Source organism: Miniopterus schreibersii, assembly GCF_964146895.1.
Source record: "Miniopterus schreibersii genome assembly, chromosome: 8".
In the NCBI taxonomy this organism is placed as follows: domain Eukaryota; kingdom Metazoa; phylum Chordata; class Mammalia; order Chiroptera; family Miniopteridae; genus Miniopterus; species Miniopterus schreibersii.
This window is the reverse complement of record NC_138109.1, coordinates 33,018,070-33,041,065: the sequence shown is the minus strand read 5'-3', so window position 1 is coordinate 33,041,065 and position 22,996 is coordinate 33,018,070. Positions and strand designations below refer to the sequence as shown.

At 36.5% G+C, this 22,996-nt stretch overlaps 1 protein-coding gene across 4 annotated transcripts; it reads left to right on the top strand.

Annotated features, from left to right (window-relative positions):
* Positions 1–25: 25 nt before the first annotated feature.
* TMEM59 (transmembrane protein 59) lies at positions 26–22,415 on the top strand. Of its 4 annotated transcripts, none has more exons than XM_081144450.1 (9): positions 126–569; positions 4,562–4,594; positions 5,558–5,663; positions 7,193–7,287; positions 8,805–8,957; positions 11,110–11,191; positions 12,060–12,138; positions 16,206–16,314; positions 21,787–22,415. In XM_081144450.1, the coding sequence occupies exons 1-9, from the start codon at positions 381–383 to the stop codon at positions 21,940–21,942; spliced, it is 1,002 nt and encodes a 333-aa protein (XP_081000576.1). In that variant the 5' UTR covers positions 126–380; the 3' UTR covers positions 21,943–22,415. The 4 variants fall into 4 exon arrangements, with proteins under 4 accessions (XP_081000574.1, XP_081000576.1, XP_081000575.1 ...); XM_081144449.1 differs by having other exon boundaries at positions 12,057–12,138; XM_081144448.1 differs by lacking the exon at positions 4,562–4,594 and having other exon boundaries at positions 26–569.
* Positions 22,416–22,996: the final 581 nt, after the last annotated feature.

Here is a 22,996-nt window from a genome sequence, read left to right as displayed (position 1 = left end):
GTGAGGTCGCGCCCAGGGGGGAGGTAGTTCTCGGAGAACAGCTTTCCCGACAGGCCGGTGCGCCTCCAGCCTCCGGAGAACTACGTGTCCCAGCGTGCCTCTCAACGGGAAGGACAAAGTCAGGGGGGGTGCCGGTCGCTGTAGTACTCGCGAGGGTTGGCTCCGCTTCTTCTCTCCAATCTAGAAGTTCGTAGACCCACAGCTGGGGCGGAGGCGGCAGTTTCGCTCAGGCCTGGGCGGAACTGAGGGGGGTGGGGGCAGCAGAGGCGGAAGCTGCAGCTGCGGCCCGTGGGGCGGGGACCGGGCTGGCCCCGGAAGGAGGAGGAAATCCTGAAAAGAAAACAGCAACAAGCGGAGCTGCTGTGACAGAAGGAAACAAAATGGCGGTGCCGAAAGGGAGCCTCTGGGTCAGGGCCCAGCTGGGGCTCCCGCCGCTGCTGCTGCTAACCGTGGCCCTGGCCGGAGGCTCCGGGACCGCTTCGGCTGAAGCGTTTGACTCGGTCTTGGGTGATACTGCGTCTTGCCACCGGGCCTGTCAATTGACCTACCCCTTGCACACCTACCCCAAGGTAGGGCCCGTCCAACCGGGCTACAACCCTTCCCTCGTCGCTCGTCTTTCCGCCTCCCCGCCCCTCTGTCGGCTGTGGGAACCTGGCCGTTGAATCCTCCATTCAACCGCTGCCTCCCACCAGGGTCGCTCCTATTTTCCTCCCTAATCCTACCCGCTCCCGCTGTAATTGTCGGAAGTTTGTGCTGCACCTGCCCTGTGATGGGCTGGGGGAATCAAAGATGAGAACGCTACGACCCCCTTCCCCTGGGAGCTTGCGGTGCGCTCTAAGCTGGAAGAGGATGCTGATTATTAATGCGGGTCCTCAGCTTCAGGGAGCGTAAGGAACGGCGGGAGCGGGGGACAGGAGCAGATACGCAAGCCCAGAAAGGGTTACTTCATAAACCGCGTTTACTGGGCACCTCTCTGGGCCTGGAGCTCACAGTCTGCCTGGAGTAGACAATCCCACTATGGTATGAAATGTATTAAGTCAGCCGGAGTTGTGAGACTCACAGGAAGGGCTTTCCGCCTGTGTTGAATTACTGTGTATAAGGCACCGCCACTAGGGACTGGGATGGCTTAGAAAAGAAGCTGTTGATGTATCTGCATTGAAAGAATTTACCATTCAGTGCAGAAGACAGGATCCGTGGAGCGAGTACAGAAATGATACCGCCCCTCAGGGGAGGGCGGTTCACAGCTTACGGAGGGGAGTGACCCTACCTGCGCTCCGTGCCCCCGCGCAGGTGCTGCCTTTCCTTTCATTCCATTCTGCTTCTGAAGGGTTTTTTTCAGCTTCTTGAGAACTCTGTTTACTCAACATTCTAGATTGCGTGGTGACTCTCCCACCCTTTCCCATATGTAATTTGGGCATATGCCTTCCTCACCCCACTGCCTTTATTTACAAGAGCTTCTGCTGACGTTGCTGGTCTTTTTCGCCTTGTGTTTCCTTCATATCTCTGCTGTTTGTTTAACCGTGTGGCTAGCCCGTTTTGCTCTCTCAAATTACAAAGTGACCACGAGGACAGATCCAGTGAAGTTAGGATGTTCCTTATTGCAAGTGTTTTCAGGTCTTTGAAATGAAAAGTACTAAATACTATCACTTTCCATATGTCTGTTTACATTTTACATTGCATGAGGATTATCAGTTTTCAAGAGAAAATGTGGGAGAGGGTGTTATCCTAAAATTTTCAGTCAGTGACTAATATAGCAAGAGAGAGAAATGAGAAATTCTGACTTCCAGACTTAATCAATGTATACTGCCCCTAAAGACATTATTTTCTTCTCTTTTTATAAACTTCTCATCTTAAGAGGATTGTATGGGGAAACTCATTAATATTTATTTGACATGGTTTGACGTGGAGACTTATTTTGTATCTTTGTTTGGTTTTGGATTTTATTTTTGAGATTTTCCTAGCAAATTTGTAGTGGGAACCAGAATCCTGGGAGAATAATTAAATAATTCAAAAAGATAAACATTTCTGGAACTTTTAGGTACTTTTATAATATCCACTACTTCCTAAACATCTGTATGATGTCTAAGCTATTTTCACTTATTCTTTAAAGTTGTTCTCACCAGGAACTCTAAATCATCTGGCTCCCTGTAAATCCTGGACTTTAACTGTTTATCCTCTGTTAGCTAGTATGATGAGAGATTTATACCCATTATCCCTTATTCTCACAACCACCCTGCAAAGTTGGGTTTTACAATTCAGGAAATTGAAGCTCTGAAAGGTTAAGTGACTTGTCCAAGGTCACATGGCCAGGAACTAGTGGAGCAGTTGGAATTCAGTCCTAAAATTGGCTACATTGTTCTGCCTTCTATTAATAAAGTTGTTTTAAAAATAATTGATTTACTTATTTCACTGATTTCTGTTGGCCTTCCTCCCAATTATTGTACTTTGCAGTACAGGAAAAAGCAGGGTGTTATAAGAAATGAATTTAGATGAGTATAAAGCTCACATAGCCTCTCTTGGTCTGGTATTTGTAACTGGCAGATAGAAATCTTATTTTAATGACTTTCAGAATTATTTCTTGTGCCCAGCCGGGCGTGGTTCAGCGGTTGAGCATCGACCTAGGATCCAGGTGATCAGGGTTTGATTCCCGACCAGGGCACATGCCCGGGTTGTAGGCTGAGCCGATCAATGACTCTCTCATCATTGATGTTTCTATCTCTCTCTCCCTCTCCTTTCCTCTCTCTGAAATCAATAAAGATATATTAAAAAAAAAAAAAAGAATTATTTCTTGTAAGGAAGTAGAATACCTTAAGTGTTTGTAAGTAATTGTTTTTAACTTATTATATTTTACCCTTTAACTTTCCTTAAAAGTGCAATTGCATAATTTGCCTGGGTCTAAATACAAGAGACATAAGTTTATGTTAATAACATAAACTTGACTATGACTTGATATATGACTAGATCCTGGTCATATATCTTACAAAGTGTGAGCTCCGGAACCATACAAACCCGGGTTCCATCCACAGCTCCACTTTTACTATCTGTGTGTCCTTGCTGATCACTTAACTTCTCCTGACTTTGTTTTGTCAGCTGTAGAAAAAAACCTTCATACCCTGCAGAGCTAGTGTGAGGATTAAAGGTAATAATATATGTGGCATTCTCAGCACAGTTCCTAACATATGTCAATAGTTCTATTATATGTCATGAAACCAGTTTGGTACATACAGTACTAGTAGTGCTGAATAATGAGAGAATAGTTAGCAACTTAGCTTAGGATAGGAAAATGCATATAAAATCTATAAATAGTATTAGCGAGGTTCATTATAATTACTTATATTTAGCTGGTAATTGTGTTTGGTGGGGAGCCCCATTTCCTTGTGCTCTAAATCAGAGGAGATATCTTTTATAAAAGCTTTCCAGTCATTTGTGATATCTGGAGCATGAATGATTTACTTGGAGTAATAATATTACCTAGAATATGAAACATACACTTGGAATAAGGATGTGATTCTTCATAACTACCCACTGAGTGCCTACTCTATGCCAAGTGTTGTATCAGATGTTAAGTGTTAGTATGGTGCCTGGCACATTGTGAGTGCTCATTAAGTATGTTATTAATGTTATATCTATTTATTAGATAGTATAGAACAATATTAATATTATAATTGATTATAATCAATTATATTCAATATTGTGAATAAAAAATATATAATCCTCATATTCAAAATTGACATGTTATTGTCTCTGTTTTACAACTAAGGAAACTGAAGCCGAGAGAGATTAAGTTACTTGCCCAAGGTTGTACAAAATAAGTGGTGACACTGAGGTTCAAATCTAGACTCTTTTCACCATGCCATACATATTTTGAAAATGGTACTGGGACCCGGTGGGAGTGCCTCAGTTGGTTGAGTGCACCAAAAGGTTGCTGGTTTGATTACTGGTAAGGGCACATACTTGGGTTGTGGGTTCAGTCCCCCATTGGGGCACTTATGGAAGGCAGTCGATCGATGTTTCACTCTCACATCAATGTTTTTCTCTCTCCCTCCTTCCCTTTCTCTCTCTTTCTCCCCCTTCCTCTCTCTATGCATGGTATGTCCTCCAGTGAGGATTTTTAAAAAAATGGTTCTGGAGGGCTTATTGGGTTGGTTTAACAGAAGAAAACATACCTGAAAATGAAATGGCATTCAGTAAAGCTCATACTAATGAGCTCATGCTTCCTCTGTGCAATATAAGGAAATATGTGGTGCTCCAAAGACATGAGAATTCTTTCATTGTTGTACAAAGTCTGCAAAAGCTACTCAGGTATGAAATTTATTTTAATTGCTAAAATTCTTTTAATTTCACCTTAACAATAAATGCAACTAGGACTGAGGTTCCAAAAATATGCTGCCTTCAAAGCTGTATAATAAAGCTTGCTTAATATTAAACTGCAGCCATCTCTTCCTAATGGATTGCTGCTGCTACATAAATTTTACTAATCCTCTGCTGTAAAGAAATGCATACCTTTGTATTCCATTGGTTGCTAACTGGTACATGCACATGCTGTTTCCTTCCATACTAGGTGCCTGCCAGTTTGTATACAGTGGATCACATAGTAAGTAGAGGGGGCTCCCCTACATATACTGGTTTGTTTCAAATACTATATGAATTTCATTGAAGGAAAGCCTGTTGAAGACATTGTCATTAGTCTTACTATGTAGGTCACATTTTGCAGTAATGAAGAATATATCCTATCGGGCTCACACACATATGCAATGATGCCTATGACTGTTGTTTTGTATCTCAAAACTCTATTATTAACTCTATGCTTAACACTATTACCATTTATTGAGCACCTGCTATGTTCGGGCACTGTGCTAGGAATAGCTATCTCCAGCATTTTTGAGGGGATTGTAGATAATTTATAGCTATTATCTCCTTTTATGATGAGAAAAACTGAGATTTAGGTAAAGTAACTTGTGCTGAGTCACTGACCTAAAAGGTTTCAATCCAGGTCTGGCTAATTCCATTGGACTTTCCCATATGGCACACTGTTGCTCTTGTTTGTGTTTTTAGTAAATAAACCAAGTTTTAAAAATCCTTTAATGTAAGTATTTTTATAGATGTACACCTCACTTTCTGGGGGCCTTTATAGCACTATTTACCATATGAAGCTAATCATGATACTTTTCCTGATAAGCTCGATGATTTGTATATTCATGTGGCAGAAGTATGCTATTGGTCCTAAGGTACTTGCTTACGCATTTCTATTTTTGCTAAAGTTCTGATTATGTCATTGTTATTTTTATTTTCAATTTTCCCCCCACGAAATATGGAAAAAGTGATTTTACTCACTAGTCTTCTTTCTTTGATAATCACTTTATAAACAAGAAACTAAACCTCTTCATATGGCAAAGGTGTTGGGTATTACCTGACTCCTATAATTTTTCTTTCAGTTATAAAATTTTTTATTGGACAGTTTATAATAAATCCTACTAACTTTGCTTTCTTTTGACCTTGTTCTCCCTGAGGGAAATATACTATTTTTGGTAATCCTCCCTGTTCTTGAATTCCCTAGGAAGAGGAGTTGTACGCATGTCAGAGAGGTTGCAGGCTGTTTTCAATTTGTCAGTTTGTGGATGACGGAATTGATTTAAATCGGACCAAGTTGGAATGCGAATCTGGTAAGATGCTATGTTAATGACATCAGCAGTATATAATATTGTTATTTTCTCTGGGTTGTGTTATACTTTTAATGTATTTTCCTCAGAAAATGACAAGCATAATGTTTAGTCATCCAGCATATTTTAATTATTATGAAGTTAGAGTTTTAGTAGCTGCTGCTAGAAATTTTATGGTCTTTAAATTTAATCTAATTGTTGAGACAGTGTTTATTTTGTACTGTGGATAGGACACCTTTGTTTAAGCAAGTGTTTGGTTTAGACAAATACAGTAGTAATTAGCCTTCTCATCATTCATCACTACCTTTTCAAGAGATAGTATAATTTTCCTAAGCCTTTCAGTCACTGGCTAGTTGGCTTAGCTCCAAGTTTTTCTTTTACTGAATCAGGCCTTTGACTCAGTATTTAATAGTGTATTCTTATGTGGGTCATGCCAATAAAAGAAGTAACCAGAGTCTTTGTCATCGTTTAAACCACTATTCTTATCTTTTGCTGAAAGAGATGTGTTTAATAAAAGAAACCTGTAATCAGGATAAAATTAACATTTAACTTTTTAAAGAACTATAATGGAATTTTCTCTATTCATTACATTACACTGTTTATTCAGTGTAGCAGGTGGTGCCTTACTTCCTGTCACTATGCCATGACTAACATTCAGCCTCTGTGATATCATAACCTTATTTTTTTATGGCTCAGTCTCCTAACTGGCTGTTGTTATAGATGTGCGTAATGCTGTTCAGTTTATTATCTAGCATCTTTGAGAAGTATATTACAAATACATGGCTGGGTTAGAAAAAAGATAAGATTGTTATAGTGGTGAAGTGTTCTATCACAAGAAAGAAATGTCTCTGGTGAACTAAAAGAAGAGATTATATCTGGTAGAGACCCATTTCAACTTGAGAATCCTGCTGCAGAACATTTTCTAAGTTCCATTTTCTTAGAATTTAGAGTGCTAGACTAATTGCTTTGTTCTATGTTTCCTTGTCATGTGAATACTCTTGCTTCTCAACTAAGTGATCCAGTTCTGAACAGTATTATCATATATTTGTGTAAATCACTAAAATGCATTATTTTGTTCAACCTCATGAAATAGGTGGTTGTATTTCCATTTTAGACATATGGAATTCAATAGTCAGAGACGTTAAACAGTCAGCCCAGGTCACATATACAGCCAACAAATGATGGAGCCAAAACTTGAGGTTTCATGTTGAATGAAGTTGTCTGTTCAATGTTTTTTCCACTGTACAAACCTTAGCTATGAGGCTCCCCTCTTATGATTGTCATCATATAGCCAGAGCCTGAGCATGTAATTAATAGATTTATACCTGAAACATTTGATGTGTGGGAGATAAAAGATAGGGGTTTTATTAAAGTAATACATTTGCTACTATTGCCAAACTTGGAAATTCATATTGATGAAATTTTTTTTAGTATAATAAATTTCTTCATAAAATGCCAAATCCCTTTTCTATCTTTCCCCCTTTTCTTTCTCTCTTTTTCTCTCTTATAATCTGACTGCTTTTCTCTTACAGCATGTACAGAAGCATATTCCCAATCTGATGAGCAGTATGCTTGCCATCTTGGTTGCCAGAGTCAGCTGCCATTTGCTGAATTGCGACAAGAACAAGTACGAGATCAAAACCACCTTTCAAAATTGCCTGCTTAGATTGTACTCACTTGTATTGAAGTATTTATCACCCACTTGATCCTATTTTCGTGTTATATTTTAAATTAGTTTCCAGCAAACAGATTATATGTTTGCACATAGAAAAATCAATTATATTTATGTATAATGCTTTACTGTTAAAAATATGTTCACATACATAATCTCATTTTTTTCTCTCATGGTCTAGTGAAGATATTATCCTCCTTTTACATATGAGAAAACTGAGGCTCAGGGAAATTGATAGTTCTCTGTCCTTTTTTTCTCATCCCAGCTGCAGTTACCTTTACTCAGACCATCATCATTTCTCATCTGCATTACTAAATTAACTTCCAAACTATTTTCCCACTTTAACCTCCTCTAGTTTATCTTTTAGTCTGTGTCCAGATATTTATTTTCCAAGTGGAAATCTCATGTCATACTCCTGTCTTATGTATTTCAGTTGCTCCTCATTACATACAGGTTTAAATCCAAACCACTTATCACAACCTGGCTCCTGATTACCTCTCCTATGTCATCGGTTGTAATTTCCCACCCCTCATACTCTGAACTCCATATATAGTGGGAAAATTTTCTTAATTTGATTAACTTTTGCATAGAAAATACAGCCACATGATACAAAACTGAAAAAGTAAAAAGAGTAAATAGTGAAAAATCTCCTACCCCTGTATCTATTTCCTCCATTAAAGTAGCCAGAGTTACTAATACAGATATGTTTAATGTTTATACAAGGATACACGCATTCTTTTATTTTTTTAATTAAAGTATACATAATGAATGTCTACTCTTTTTTCACTACATAATATTGCATTGTATGGATGTATCATTTATTTAAGCATTCCCTTATTTGTGGACATGCAGGTTTCTAATCTTTCATTTAAAAATGATACTGCATATTTTGTACATTAATGAGTCAGAATTGGAAGGTAGATGTCAGTTAGTATTAAATCTTATCAGTAGCTTACTATATATATATTCAGCCCATAAATACTTCTCTCACCCTGCCCTGTTATCAGACGTCTCACATTTTATGCATACATTCTTTTGATTGATTTTTTTTTCCTTCCTCTTTACCATTGATGTTCATTGTGGTATGATTTATTTTACTTGAAAGCATTAAAGATGAGAATGGTGTGATTTATCCCTTTCCCTTTTACCTATTGAGGCCTTGCTAGGTCTTATTTAATCAAGTCTTAAGATTCTCCATATTTTTGGGTCTGATTCAAAAGCCTTTTATTCTGATATATGTGACAGGTAGCTTACAAATGTGTTTGGTGGAAATTAAAGGGATTTTCAGCTTTACCGTAGTCAGTTTTCATAGATGACTAACAGTTTACTTGAATACTAATTATTATATTAGATTCACTTAATTCTTTATACCCTGTCCTAATAAGAATTTGCAGAATCTTGATTATGTTGCTCTCTTGAATATACATATATAAATAATAATATATTTGTCATGACTTAATTTTTTTTTAAAGCTCATGTCCCTGATGCCAAAAATGCATCTACTCTTCCCTCTAACTCTGGTAAGGTCATTCTGGAGTGATGTGATGGACTCTGCACAGAGCTTCATAACCTCTTCATGGACTTTCTATCTGCAAGCTGATGATGGAAAATTAGTTATATTCCAGGTGACAGCTGTGCTTCATATATTCATCTAAATACCAGCAACAGTAAATGTGTATGTCTTGAATGAACGTGTTGGCATAGAGCCAGTCACTTACAAATATTATCATCAAATAATACTTATTTAGCCTAACAAAAACATTGGGCATGACGACACAATGTGACTTACTCTTCCGTCTGCCCGTTGGAAGCCTATCAGTCCTTATCTAACAAGAACTCTGAATCTTCTAAATTTTATAGTGGTTAAATTGACTAAATGAAACCTCTAGATATGGGAAATAAGAATAAGTAAAATACTTTGAATATAAATAGTGGCATATATTTATATTACATATGGACATTAGAGAAAAGCAATATGATGTAATTTTTAGTTTTTAGTGCTTTTTCTTATAATTTTTTTTTTTTTTTAATATATCTTTATTGATTTCAGAGGGAGGAAAGGAGAGGGAGAGAGAGAGATAGAAACATCAATGATGAGAGAGTCATTGATCGAGCCCACAACCTGGGCATGTGCCCTGACCAGGAATCAAACCCCGATCGCCTGGATCCTAGGTCGACGCTCAACCGCTGAGCCATGCCCGGCCGGGCCTCTTATAATTCTTATAAGAGAGCTTGTTGAGGAAGCATATTGCCTCCTAGAGAAGTAACTTTTCTCCTACTTCATTGCAATGTGATAATAATAGTAGCTGTTTTTTTAAGTTCTTATGTACTAGGGATTTACGTATTTTATCTCAAATCTTCAGAAAACTTCATGAGGTTGTATTTTCCGTATTTTATTGATGAGGGAACTGAGACTCTAACTTGTTTAAGGTCACCCTGCCAGTGAGTAACAAAAATAGGCTTCAGACTCAGATCACTTTTGCTCCAAGGCTCATATACCCCTACTATACTATCTTCCTTTTAATTCCATAGCTAAATTCCTTAAATTTAAATTTTTTTAATCTGCACCCAAGGCTATGATTTTATTTTTATTTTTTAGTCCTCACCTGAGGATATGATTTTATTGATTTTTTTTTTTAAAACATATCTTTATTAATTTCAGAGAGGAAAGGAGGGGGAGAGAGAGAGAGAGAAACATCAATGATGAGAGGTCATTAATCGGCTGCCTAGCGCACAACCCGGGCATGTGCCCTGACCAGCAGTCGAACCCCGATCTCCTGGATCCTAGGTCGACGCTCAACCGCTGAGCCCCGCCCCGCCGGGCGTGATTTTCTTTTTTTTTGAGAGAGAGAAACATTGATCAGTGGCCTCCTGTATGTGCCTCAACCAGGGTTGAAACCTGCAACCTTTTGGTGTACAGGATGATGCTTCAACCAACTGAGCCACCTGCCAGGGCAAATTCCTTAAATTTACCAGCCCTGTTGTGATACTGTCTTTCTCTCAGGTGGTAATTAAAATAAACCTTTAATTATTATTGCTGAGTGGCTTACTATAGGGCTAGTTATGTGGTTTTTAGCACTATCCTGAGCCTTTACTTATGAAAGTAAAACATAAGGAATTTTCTCTTTTAAATTCATGAATAAGTTCTGTGTCCTAAAGCTACTTACGTTAAAGCATAAGTTGACTCTTAGAGTGGAGCCCTCATTCATTCCTGATTAGATGGGAGATTAGCCCTGTTTCCCTCTTTGTGTCAATTTGAGTATAACTAGGATGGAGAAGCCCACACTCCAGAGAGTCAGTGCTATATGTAAAGTATGGATGGAGTGTTCAGCTGTAATTTATGAATTACTCACACTTAGGGAAGAATGGAATATTTCAATTGAGAAAAAATTAGAGATAATAAGCGTTGAGTCAAAAATGTTGGCAGTCTGCTAAATTATTCCCGATCAACTAGAGTTAGAACTCATTTTTGCAGGGTCTGATATTTAATGCAGTATGCTATAATTTGTCCTTTTTTCTTTTTCTTTTTTTAAATGTTTTCAGGAAGTTAAACTAAATACTTGATGATGACAGAAATCTGTCTGTTTGCAAGGCACTGGATCTGATGTTTAGGAAGTGCAATTAAAATACATTGTGGTTAATGTTTTATTTTTTATGCCATACTTCTGTTACTCTTTCTCAATTTGAATGTTTATAGAGATGATGTGTTACAGAACTTGATACTGAGAAAGGCTTAAGGGAGTACAAATGACTTAATTGCTTTCATTATAATTTTAGTCTAAGCCAGAAATCCAGTATGCACCACAGTTGGAGCAGGAGCCTACAAATTTGAAAGACTCATCTCTAAGCAAAATGTCCTGTAAGTTTTATTTTAAGCAGTTTGGGGATAAAAACATTAGCAGTCAAATCTGGTTGTGGTAGAGTTGGTTGTGCAATTGTTTTTACACTAATGGAAGATGAACAAATAATTTCTAAAACAGTGGTTCTCAAACTTTAATGTCCATTAGGATCTGGAGAGCTTGTTAAAACAGATTTCTGAGTCCCACTTAAAAGTTTCCAGTTTACTGGATCTGGGACAGGACCTGAGAATTTGCATTTCTAACAAGTTCTCAGATTCTGTTGATGCTGCTGGTCTGGGACCACACTTTGAAAACCACTATTCTAAAATTTTAGTTTGTATTGAAGGATGTTGTGTATCAACTGATGAAATATTCTGATACATCCCAGTAAACTAACCAAATAGTGAAACTACCCTAAAAGTATGAGTTCCTATTCTATTTTTATTTCCATACTAGAAGTGAATTTTAACTCATGGGAATATAAAACATCAAGCTAAAGCTGAGCTTACCTTTTAAAATGTAAGCTCATGCCTTATTTTAGATATTGATATAATTAGCTTTCTAATTATTTTGCTGGGTGAATAATGACAGCACATAAGGCCATCTCTAACGTTACTTTAGAATAAACCAAATTATATTATTCAAGCCCACATGTAATTAAACTGAAAGCTTTAATGTCAGTGAAATAAAATAGGAAATCCTTAATGTAGTAGAATATCCTTTTGGTTTTTGATGTGCCACAGGAACTTGCAATTATTATTATATGTATCACATTTTACTTATAAAAACAACTGGATGTCTGTAAAGTGTATAGATCTAGAAGTAGTCATTTGAGACTATCTTTTGGAGTACAGGATATCATAAATATGTACCTTGTTATTTCAGCAGATCTACAAATAAGTTCACAAGCACACAAGAACTATCTTGAAGATGGAGAAAGTGATGGCTTTTTAAGATGCCTCTCTCTGTACGTATTCCTCTTTATTAATGGGTATAGGAGATAAAATATAGCTTATATCAGAGAGATACATTCCTTTTTATTTTAGAATTTTATTAGCTGCTCAAAAGTAAAAAAAAAAATTACCTTTTCCTTATCAAACCTGTACTTTTGGATATTTTAGTTTATTCAAAAGATAGCATACAGCCCTGGCCAGCATGGCTCAGTTGGTGGGAACGTCATCCTGTGCACCAAAGGGTCTCAGATTTGATTCCAGCACATGCCTAGGTTGTAAGTTTGGTCCGGTTGGGGCACATGCAGGAGGCAGCTGATCAGTGTTTCTCTCACATTGATGTTCCTCTTCCTCTCCCCTCTCCCCTCTCCCCTCTCCCCTCTCCCCTCTCCCCTCTCCCCTCTCCCCTCTCCCCTCTCCCCTCTCCCCTCTCCCCTCTCCCCTCTCCCCTCTCCCCTCTCCCCTCTCCCCTCTCCCCTCTCCCCTCTCCCCTCTCCCCTCTCCCCTCTCCCCTCTCCCCTCTCCCCTCTCCCTCTTCTCTCTCTCTCTCTCTCTCTCTTTCCCTCTCCCTCTCCCCCCCCTTCCTTTCCCTCCTTCTCACTTCCTCTCTCTAATATCAGTGAACATATCCTAGGGTGAGGATTTAACAGTAAATGAAAGGTAATGTGCATACTAGCTTAATAAAACCCAAGCAGGTAGTTTCCTTTCACAGTACAAAATTTTATTGTTAGGATTCCTTGATTTATGTTAAGAAATGTGCTTCTCCAGCCATTTAAATTAAGTATATATTAGTGTTTTGAGGATCAGATTTTTGTTTTTAGCTGCATGACCACACATGAGGCTGGGGAAGTAGACAAGGCTATAGATTAAGGGCTTCACGTTCTGTACTAAGGAGTATCAACTCTATGCCAAGTATTCTTAAGGCTGGCTGGGAAAAGTGGCACACGGGGGAATGGGTACCTTACGTCTTCCTAGGAAGGAATGTCAAGCCTTCTAAGGGTGAAGAGGGTTTTATCAAAGTATGTGTGCTTGCACTCCTCCAAGGCATTATGATATGAGCCCCCACCCCCCAAAAAAAAACAGAAAAGAAGAAAGAAAATTGGTCTTAACACTTATTGGTAACTATTTACTCTGTGTCAGATACCAGGCTATGCACTTGAGTAGAACAGCAAACAAGTGCTTGCCCTCACAGTCTTCACACTGTATTCCGTCTCAGGTGTAACACTACAGTAGTCCAAACTGCATGCTTCCTGTAATGTCTTGCAATAAAGATAGTTTCTTGACAGGTTGTTTTTTTTTTATCAATGTCAGTAGGGTCATATCGGAAACTAGAAATTAGTGCTTTTTACTGAACACAGTCTTTAAAGACTGAGTGAGAAAATGAGGATTTAACTTTAAATTTTCCTTTTCTTTCATTTCTAAACCTGCTTTTGACATTGTGCAAAAAAGGACAGTTTGTCTTTCTCCAGTATTTAGGATTTTTGTTGCAATTTGATAGTTTTATGAAAGCTAAGTAATCACCCAATCTTAAGTTAAAATTTATTCTCACTACTTCACTACCTGGTATCTTATTGCTGATTTATTGCTATTTAACATTTTGTGATTATATTTTATGTTGTTTTTTAAATCTAACATTTTAAAACTATTTTTGTAAATGTTTAACTTAGGGAGCAACTAACTTTATAACTAGAGATTTAATCCTGTTAAGTTTCTGTGCACAAACATGAGTTATTATAATAGTATCCTACATTTTAATTTTTAAAAAATCTTTTTTAAATGCTTTCCCCCCTCAGTGATCTAATTTGACTCTTAGAACAGTGTATCCTGTGATAAGCAGATAAATCAGAAAGGTGAATCAGTTGCCCCTAATGTTATATATCTACTATGTTAAAATTCAAATCTAGGTTTGCTAATTCTAAGTCTTCTACTCATTCTATTCTGCCATAAATGTATACTTTTTAAAGAGTCATGATTTTTCCATGATTTGCATATAAGATCACCTAACTGGTCAGTGGAATCTGGTCTTTTGACCCTTACTACATTGCTTCTTTTTATTATATCATGTAGTTATTATGAAGTTACCCTTGGCCTCCAGAATGGAAATTGAGGTCACACTCGTTTTTTCACTTGCCATTTCATTTTGGAGGGCCTCTTACGTGCCAGGCGCTGTGTTCGGGACTTGAGACCTAAGAAAAGATGTTCAGTCTCTGCCTTTATGGAGTTCTCAGGTGTGGTATGGCAGAGACAGACATGCAGATAGTGAACAACACAATAATGACTGCTGCATATTATACAAGCACACATACCTCTCATGTATAGAGGACAAGGAGTACTAAGTCTGTCAGAGGTTTCAGGCGGAGGATTTACAGAAATAGAAATGTCTTAAATGATGAGTGGAGATTGTTGCTAGTTGTAGCACATTTGTTTAAGAGATTTGACCAAACCAGGTAGGCAGGAGCTAGATAGGAGCAGGAAAGTAATCATTTTAATATCAGGAAGAGGTCTCTGTGAAGGGTAGAGGATCACATTGAAGACTTGGGTAAAACCAGGCAAAAAATTATGAGGTCTGAACTGGGGTAGTTGATGAGAACAGGAGATGACGGAGATAGTTGAGAATCTTGTAGGATTTTTTTGTTGTAGAGGTTGAAGAAATGGATTGACTATAAAATGAGTCCTACTTTTCTGGCCTAACTAGTTGTGACTGGACTCCAGATACCAAATATATCCTTACTTCATGGAAGCGAATTCCTTAGTACCAGGTTAGGGCTGGAATATGTAAATTATGTAATTTTTCATTACTCTCTTTCTACATTAGAATACTTAAAGCATCATACAGGAATTCCCTGCTTTTATATACAATGCATTTTCCAAAGTCTACCTCTTTTGCTAAGAGACAAGCAATGACTGCATGTTTTTTCCTTAGCATGTTCAAGTGTTGGCAAACCATCAAGTGACTGGTTTATGGTGGTAACTTCAGATCTTTTATTAGGCAGTGTTAGATGAGCACAGATGTGGAAATTGTACTACCTAGCCCAATTAAACTACCTAATTACATAGTTTTTCAGAATTAGACTCTTAAATATTTAAAAATAGCTTGACTAAGTCAATTATAGAAAAAGCTTTAGTTGCTGATTCTTGTAACTGGTTTTCTACATTAAGATATTTTAATGAGCCCAGCTGGTGTGGCTCAGTTGGTTGAGCATGTCCCATGAACCAGGAGGTCATGTTTAATTCCCAGTCAAGGGCACATTCAGGGTTTTTGGGCTCGATCCCCAGTACAGGGCGTGCAGGAGGCAGCTGATCAATGTTTCTCTCTCATCAATGTTTCTCTCTCTCTCCCTCTTAATTCTTCTCTCTGAAATCAATAAAAACACATTTTAAAAATACATATTTTAATCATAAGAAACACATAACTACGTCTTTACCAAGATATGCTGTGACGGGTACAGAATGCCTCATGATAGATGGATGGATGTACTCTTGTAAATGGAGCTGTAAGTTATGGCAGATTCAGTATTTGAAATGTTCTAGAGAAGCTGGCTGCTCAAAGTCTGATGTGAACCCTTTATAAAACATGATCATTTTATAATTTACCTGGTCTATACCTTAACTCTGGGATACTGGGTTTTCTTAAAGCAAGTATCATTGTAATACCTTGCAGAATAGTATATATGACATTTTTATAGCAGTCTATAATTTATAGGACACTTTTATTTGCCTTATCTCATTTAGTAATTTAAAATTACCCTTGACAGTAATTTGTTTTAATTTAATACATTCAACAAAAAGCCAGTATGCCTGATTATTTAAGTTATAAAAGTGATACAGTCATGTTACAAAAACTTGAGAACTGGAGGGAAGGGCTTAATACCACCCTAATATTATACCTATTATAATATTTCCTTCTATGAGTATGTTTTTAAAAATAGTTTTAAAGGTAGTAACCATAAAATTTTAATGATAATATTAAACTTAAATACATAAGGGTGATTGACTTCAATTATTAAGAATCTCCTATTTCTTATGAAATTTTAACATGACTAATTATTTATTTATTTATTTATTTATTTATTTATTTTTTCAGTAACTCTGGGTGGATTTTAACCACAACTCTCGTCCTCTCGGTGATGGTATTGCTCTGGATTTGTTGTGCAACTGTTGCTACAGCTGTGGAGCAGTATGTTCCCTCTGAGGTAAATTTAATTCTAAATTTACTCAGGCCATTTGAAGACTGAGCCATGATTAGTCATTTTAAATGCCTATTTTTTAAATGAAAAAATCAAGACCTCTCTACCAATAGAATGAGAGAAGATTTGGTGGTTTCAGTCACACACCTGAGGGATGGCACACATGAAAATTACAGGTTTGCAGCACAAGAATCATTGTTCCAGTTTTCTGTAAAGCTAACTACCATAGTTACATATATGTTGGCTGGTTTAAATAAAGTGTTTCCCCCTCTCCCTGGTTCTTTGGGACCAAAAAGAACCTGTTGACATCAGTTTCTAAGGTGATACTTAAGAAAGAAGACTTGTAGAACCACTTACAGAGTAATTGCTGCTTTAGAAGCAGCAAGGCTAGAGTGTTTGATTTTGAGTTAATTTGTTCTGGTATCTAACCCTGAAAGAGATGGAAAACTATTGTGACTCCCTTGGTAATTAAAATTTAACTGAGCTGGGCTGGTATAGCTCAGCAGTTGAGCATTTACCTATGATCCAGGAGATGGAGATTGGATTCCCAGTCAGGACACATGCCCAGGTTGCAGGCTCGATCCCCAGGAGGGAGCGTGCAGGAGGCAGCCGATCAATGACTTTCTCATCATTGATGTTCTCTCTCTCTCTCTCTTCCCCTCTCCGAAATCAATAAAGACATATTTTTAAAAAATAAAATAAAATTTAACTGACCCAATGAACATAACTTTTAAGGTAAAGTAGTTTTTTTTATTTTGGAAAAGTCTGTAATTTGATGATTGAATTTAGCTTTCAAGGAAAGAAAGTTATTTATATAACTAAATATGGGATAATGTCTGTTGATCTCAACTCCAAATAGAATAAACTTGTAGTTCTCTTGCGCCTCGAAAGTGCAACGGAAAAAGAATGAAAAGAAGAAAGGAGGGAAGTTAAGTAGAATCTAATAATTGGTATGTGCCTAGCATGGTGCTTGAGCAGTTTTACCTTAGTAGACTATAAAGATATGTTTTAATATCAGTAATTAAGATAATATTATATTTTATTTTTTAAGATGATATGTGATACAGGCAGCTAGAAATTGGGACAAGATAATGCTAATAACTAACATTTATATAGTTCTTTAAAATTTACAAAGTATTTTCATATATCTTACATGTCCAGCAGTATTCTACAGCAGGTTTTACAATCCGTTTTATAGATGGATAAGCAGGCTTACAAAGTCCAGTTAACCTTCCTGGGATTGCACAGCAATGAAAGTATTGAAGCTGGAATTAGCTCTTGTCTTTTGACTCACAATTCCTGTGTTTTTTCCTGTATACTATCTTTGCTATTGCTGATAAGGATTTTAAGTGGCACAAATAATAAATGTTTAAAATGTTAAGGATTCTGGTACCCAGGCCTACTGACTAATTTGAACGCTTTCTACTAGGCACTGCTTTAAGTGTTTTATATAAATTAGCTCATTTAGTCCTTTCACTAATTCTCGGAGATAGCTGATATTATTATCCCAATTTTCCAGATATGAAAACTGCAAGAGAGAGTATATAATTGCCCCAGTGTCACATACCAGTAAGTTGGTGGAACCAGAATTTGAACCCAGGTAGCCTGACTCCAGAGTTGCTTGTGTAATTCATATCAGGAGCTGATCTCCTGTGTGTGCCCTCTTACACTAGGAAGATGAATATCACTGGGAGCACATGGTTCATGTTTTTGAGCCAGGATGCGCAAACTCTCTCTTATCCAAATAGTTCTTAGATGGACATTTCATTGTTTTTCCTCTCTTACCTGCTTACTTGACTTATGGAAGTGATCTCTTCTGGTGGTGCTTAGACATATCAATGCCTCTCATTGTGGTTTTGGTTTCATCTTATAGATTTGGGAAACTTTCAGATGACTCTTGATCTTTCTTTTCCCTTTAGATGTTGCCTGTGTTGTGGTAAAATTTTTTTTGATTATATAGGCTTAATTCTGTGAGAAATTCTCTCATTCTTTGGGGAACAACTCACTTTTCCCACATATGCCCCCTAGACTCCTGTGATCATAAAGTCTAAGGCATCAGCATCCATGTGGAGTCCTGTTGACACCTGTTACATATAAAACTATCTGACTTATGGATGTTACTTTCTTGCCGCTCTCTAGATCTCTTCTTCCTATCCTTAACAATTAAAATTATGGCTATAATCTCAAAGAGCCCAGACTTTTCTAAGGAGATATATTTTCTATAAAAATGTGTGGAAAGCAGCCATTTGGAATCACTCCTCTCGGGCTTTACTTTGTATGCGAAACCACACTTTAGCTAGATATTAATGTCGTTTTTAACCATATTTTTTATTATAAAAATACTGTATACTTAGTGTAGAAATTTGTAAAGTACATATAAAGAAGCAGAAAAAAAAATCATTCTATCTAGAACTATTGTTGTGTTGCCATTTGAGTGGATTTCTTTTTAATATAAATAATTTTAATGCATATTAAGGTTTTGTTTCTTGTTTAAAAATATTGCAGTATAAGTACTCCTTCCCTGGTGTTTTATTTGTTTACTGTAAAAATAACTGAGAACTTAGCAGAGAGTTATTCAGATTTTTTTTGCCAAAAGCCACCTATTTTTAAACTTTACTTTATTCACAAAGCTTTTTCATTGATTTTATTATTGGAATATAAGTTATTTCTGACCCTTCTCCATAGTAACATGAGATTCCATTTTAATTACACAAGTATAATTCATCTGTGAGCAGCTATTTAGATTGTGTTATGTTATTTACATATATGACCCTGTGTGTTTGTAGGAAATCATAAGCCTGCTGAGACTGTGTGTCTCTTAAGTATGGACCTGGTATCTTGGCATTTAAACAAGAAATATAAAAAGCTTCCTTTCAGTCACCACAAACAAAGCTTAAAATGGTGGTAATAAATGTCCGGAATGTGGTCTTAGAAACTTATGAGCAGCTATATTTTTCTTATTTAGGAAAGCTCTGAGATAATTTATTTTTAGCCTGCTTTGCACATAGTTAAGTATTCATCATATGCCATTTGATCATAATGGCCAGAAAGAGCTGGCAAAGAATTTTATTTCTTTGGTTGATCTTAAAGCAGTGTCATTTTGAGTGACTTGATGTATAAAGATTTTTATCTTCTTTAATCCACATTTTTTTCCTCTATTTCACATTCGTGCTGTCATTTTTGAAACTTAATGGGATTACATTTTCTCTTGTTGAGTTATCTATTTAAGATAATAAAGAGTTGGCATTCATACTGATCCTTGTCAGGCAGGTCAAACTTGACATAAGAACAGGGTTTAGCAGTATCGGACATTCCTTCCTAGAAATCAGGCAGCCTCAGAAATCTGCTACAGCAGCAGGTGTTGGTGTGCGCTGCCTCATTGTTATCTTTGCGTGTGCTGCCTTTTTCCTTCTTGAGCACGAGCATGATCATTTGATTTCATGTATTCAGTTAAAGAGGGCTTTAGAAGACTCCTAATAACATTAAAGAAAACCACATACATTTATGGATAACTTGTTATGTGCTGGGCCCTGTTCAGGAAATTAAAGATACAATGAAAAATAAGATCAAGATAGAACAAAGTTTAAGGTTTCTAAGACTCAAGAAGTAGGGTGAAACATGTCTTAAACTATAATAAACATTATTTTCTTTGTCTTAAAAAAACACACACACAAAAAAACAAGAATCTTGCCATTTAGAAGTTTTAAGTCTCATAAAAGAGACAAGCAGTCAGAAAACAATGTAAGTGCCATAGCTTTTTAATCCAAATTCTGTTAAGAAACTGGGTTTTAGAAAAGATTTAAGCAACTTATCCAAGATTACATAACTGGTTAGTGGCAGAGCCAAGCCTAAAGCCCAAATATATATTTACTAATTAAAGTTATATATTTTTAAGTTTTAGAAGTAATACATGTAATATAAATTAAATCTTTCTCTTCCTCACTTCTCAGATAAACTATAGCCAATAGTTTTTAAATTTTTTCTGAGTAGTTACCGTTTTTTAATTTTAACTTCTGTTTTTTTTTTGTTTTATCAACTTTAGACTTTATCTAATGTCTTCCTATTAAAGAATGAGGAATTAGTTCCCTTACAACCACTTCCCGCCCCACCTCCATCTCTTCACTTTCTTCCATGTTGATGTTTGAACTCATTTAAACAGTTCTTGGTTGCTGTTTCAAGGTCTTTAAATGTTGCTAGGTAGAGTTGTGAAAGTTTTTCTTTCACAATGCCCCAGAGAAAATTATCACATTAATTCTGGGTTTTAAGGAGGCCACCCCATATCAGATCCAGGTCTAGTCCATCAACCACTGAATGTAGTATAAGGTACTAGGCCATCTTCTTGTTGCTGCAGGATAGTTGTTACCTTGAAACAGTAGTCAGCAAATCAAATCTGAAACATATGAAACAAGGAAGCAACCATTACAATCACTTTTCAAATATTTTTATCACCCCCAAAAGAAATCTCATACTCATTAGTAGCCACTCCCCATTTCTTCCCAACCACACCACCACTACCGCTACCACCTGCCAGCCATAGACAACCATTACATGTTGTGACTAGCTTCTTTCACTTAGCATATTTTCAAGGTTCATCCATGTAGTAGTATGTATCAGTATTGATGGTTACTTAAAATCTTGAAAGTGCTCTTAATTCAACATATTTTAAATGCACCTTTCCAACTAAGTACTTCTATGTGGTTCTTGCTCTATCATCAGTCACTTGTCCTCTCAGTATGGTCAGCACTTCAGTGTTTAACTCATGATATAGTGATGTATTGCTGTAGGAGTTAACAACAAAATCTAACCATTTCTTAGTAAATATTTTCCACTTTGGCTTTCTGCCTTTAGGAAGTAGACCTACTTTCAAAAGATATTAACCATTACCATTCTATTTTAATGAGTTTTATGACATTTCCAGTGACTCTGTGCTTTCATTCTTTTGTTTTACTGTTGTCTTGGATATGATAATAATTTAAGGAGCTTTTATATGTTTGTGAAGACCTATCAGTGTTAAAATGTTTCATGTAAATTATTTGTTCTCACAGCTTTTAAAATAGCATGTTTTCCAAATGTATTAAGTTAAAATATTTAGTAGCAGAGAAAGTATTCCAAATCATTTGACAAGCTGGTCAGAGAGCTAAGATCTTAAAGGAATTGATCACTTAAAGAATCAAACATCCCAAATCAGTGCTCTTGGTATGACCACCCTATATTTAAACCTGAGCAATTTTTCTTGATACTCCATTGTTATGCTTCTAAATATTTTAAGTTGGGACATGTGGAAAAGTTTCTTTGGCCATCACTGGCAGCTGAATCACCTATCTGTAATACTTTGAGTGAAAGCATTCTTTATTCTTGAGGATGTTTATAGAATTTTGTTTTTTACAAAATGTCCATAGATTAAATTGTTAGTTGAAGACTTGTTTAGTGAGGTTTCTAATTACCCGGATTCTAATGTGCATTGATTTTCTTTTGCAGAAACTGAGTATCTATGGTGACTTGGAATTTGTGAATGAACAAAAGCTAAACAGATATCCAGCTTCTTCTCTTGTGGTTGTTAGATCTCAAGCTGAAGATCATGAAGAAGCAGGGCCTCTGCCTGCAAAAGTGAATCTTGCTCATTCAGAAATTTAAGTGTTTGGTTTTTTTTAAAGAAAAGTGTAATAGCTATCTAAATATTCATTTCTCATAGAGCTTTTAAAATTGGTTTCATTGGATATAGGGCTTAAAAATCACTATAAAATGAAAATAAAGTTACCCAAATCTGTGAAGACTGTATTTGCTATAACGTGCTTGTACTTTTTATCTAGTAATTTAATAAGAGATGGATATTTGGGATTGTATTTTTATTTTAATATCTGTAGCTACTTTATTTACATTGTTTTTGTTTTTTTTTAGCCACATTCTATGAGCTGATCATTGTTTTTCCCCACTTCTCACCATGATACCGTCAATCACTTTAGTTCATAAGCTGAATGCTCAGTAGGATATGATGCTTCTGCTCAGCAATGGCCCACAACCTGTAATTTGAAATTTAGCAGGAAATGCCCTTACACTACATTTTCAGTTGTATTGAACTGAAATCATTAAAATTTTATTTGAATAATTATGTGCTGAAATTTGAGTTAATATATTCCTGATTTTCCAGCTCTTTCCTCTCACCCCTGCCCAACCTGGACAAAAATTATGAAATGTTTCTACCTATTGCCATATAATGTGATGATCAGGAAACAAATTGAAACAAAAATGATGGAGTCAGAAGTGCATTTTATGTTATTTGCATAGGCTGTAGATTTTTGTGGAGTTAGTCTTTCCAAAGAACTATTTTTCTCTGTTAGAAAATGTATCAAGTATAAGTTTAAAGATATTTTCAGAAAAAGCTTTTCATTTTGACAGTAAGAATTAGACTCCTGTGGTGCAAAATTAAGTACAGATTTCATTTGGCAAAGTTACTATTATCATTCTTTTACCTATAATAATACAGATTTTTTAAAAACAGTGATATCAGGTAACATAGATACCAGAATCTTAACATGATTCGGTGTTATTTTACCATGAAATATTAAATAACTTTGCACACCAATACTTTCCTTACACACAGGGGCATTGCTGGCAACTGAAATAGTGCTTTTTGACCAAAGAGTGGGTCACACACTTACCTTACAGCCTAGTCATCAGCTTTCTCTGA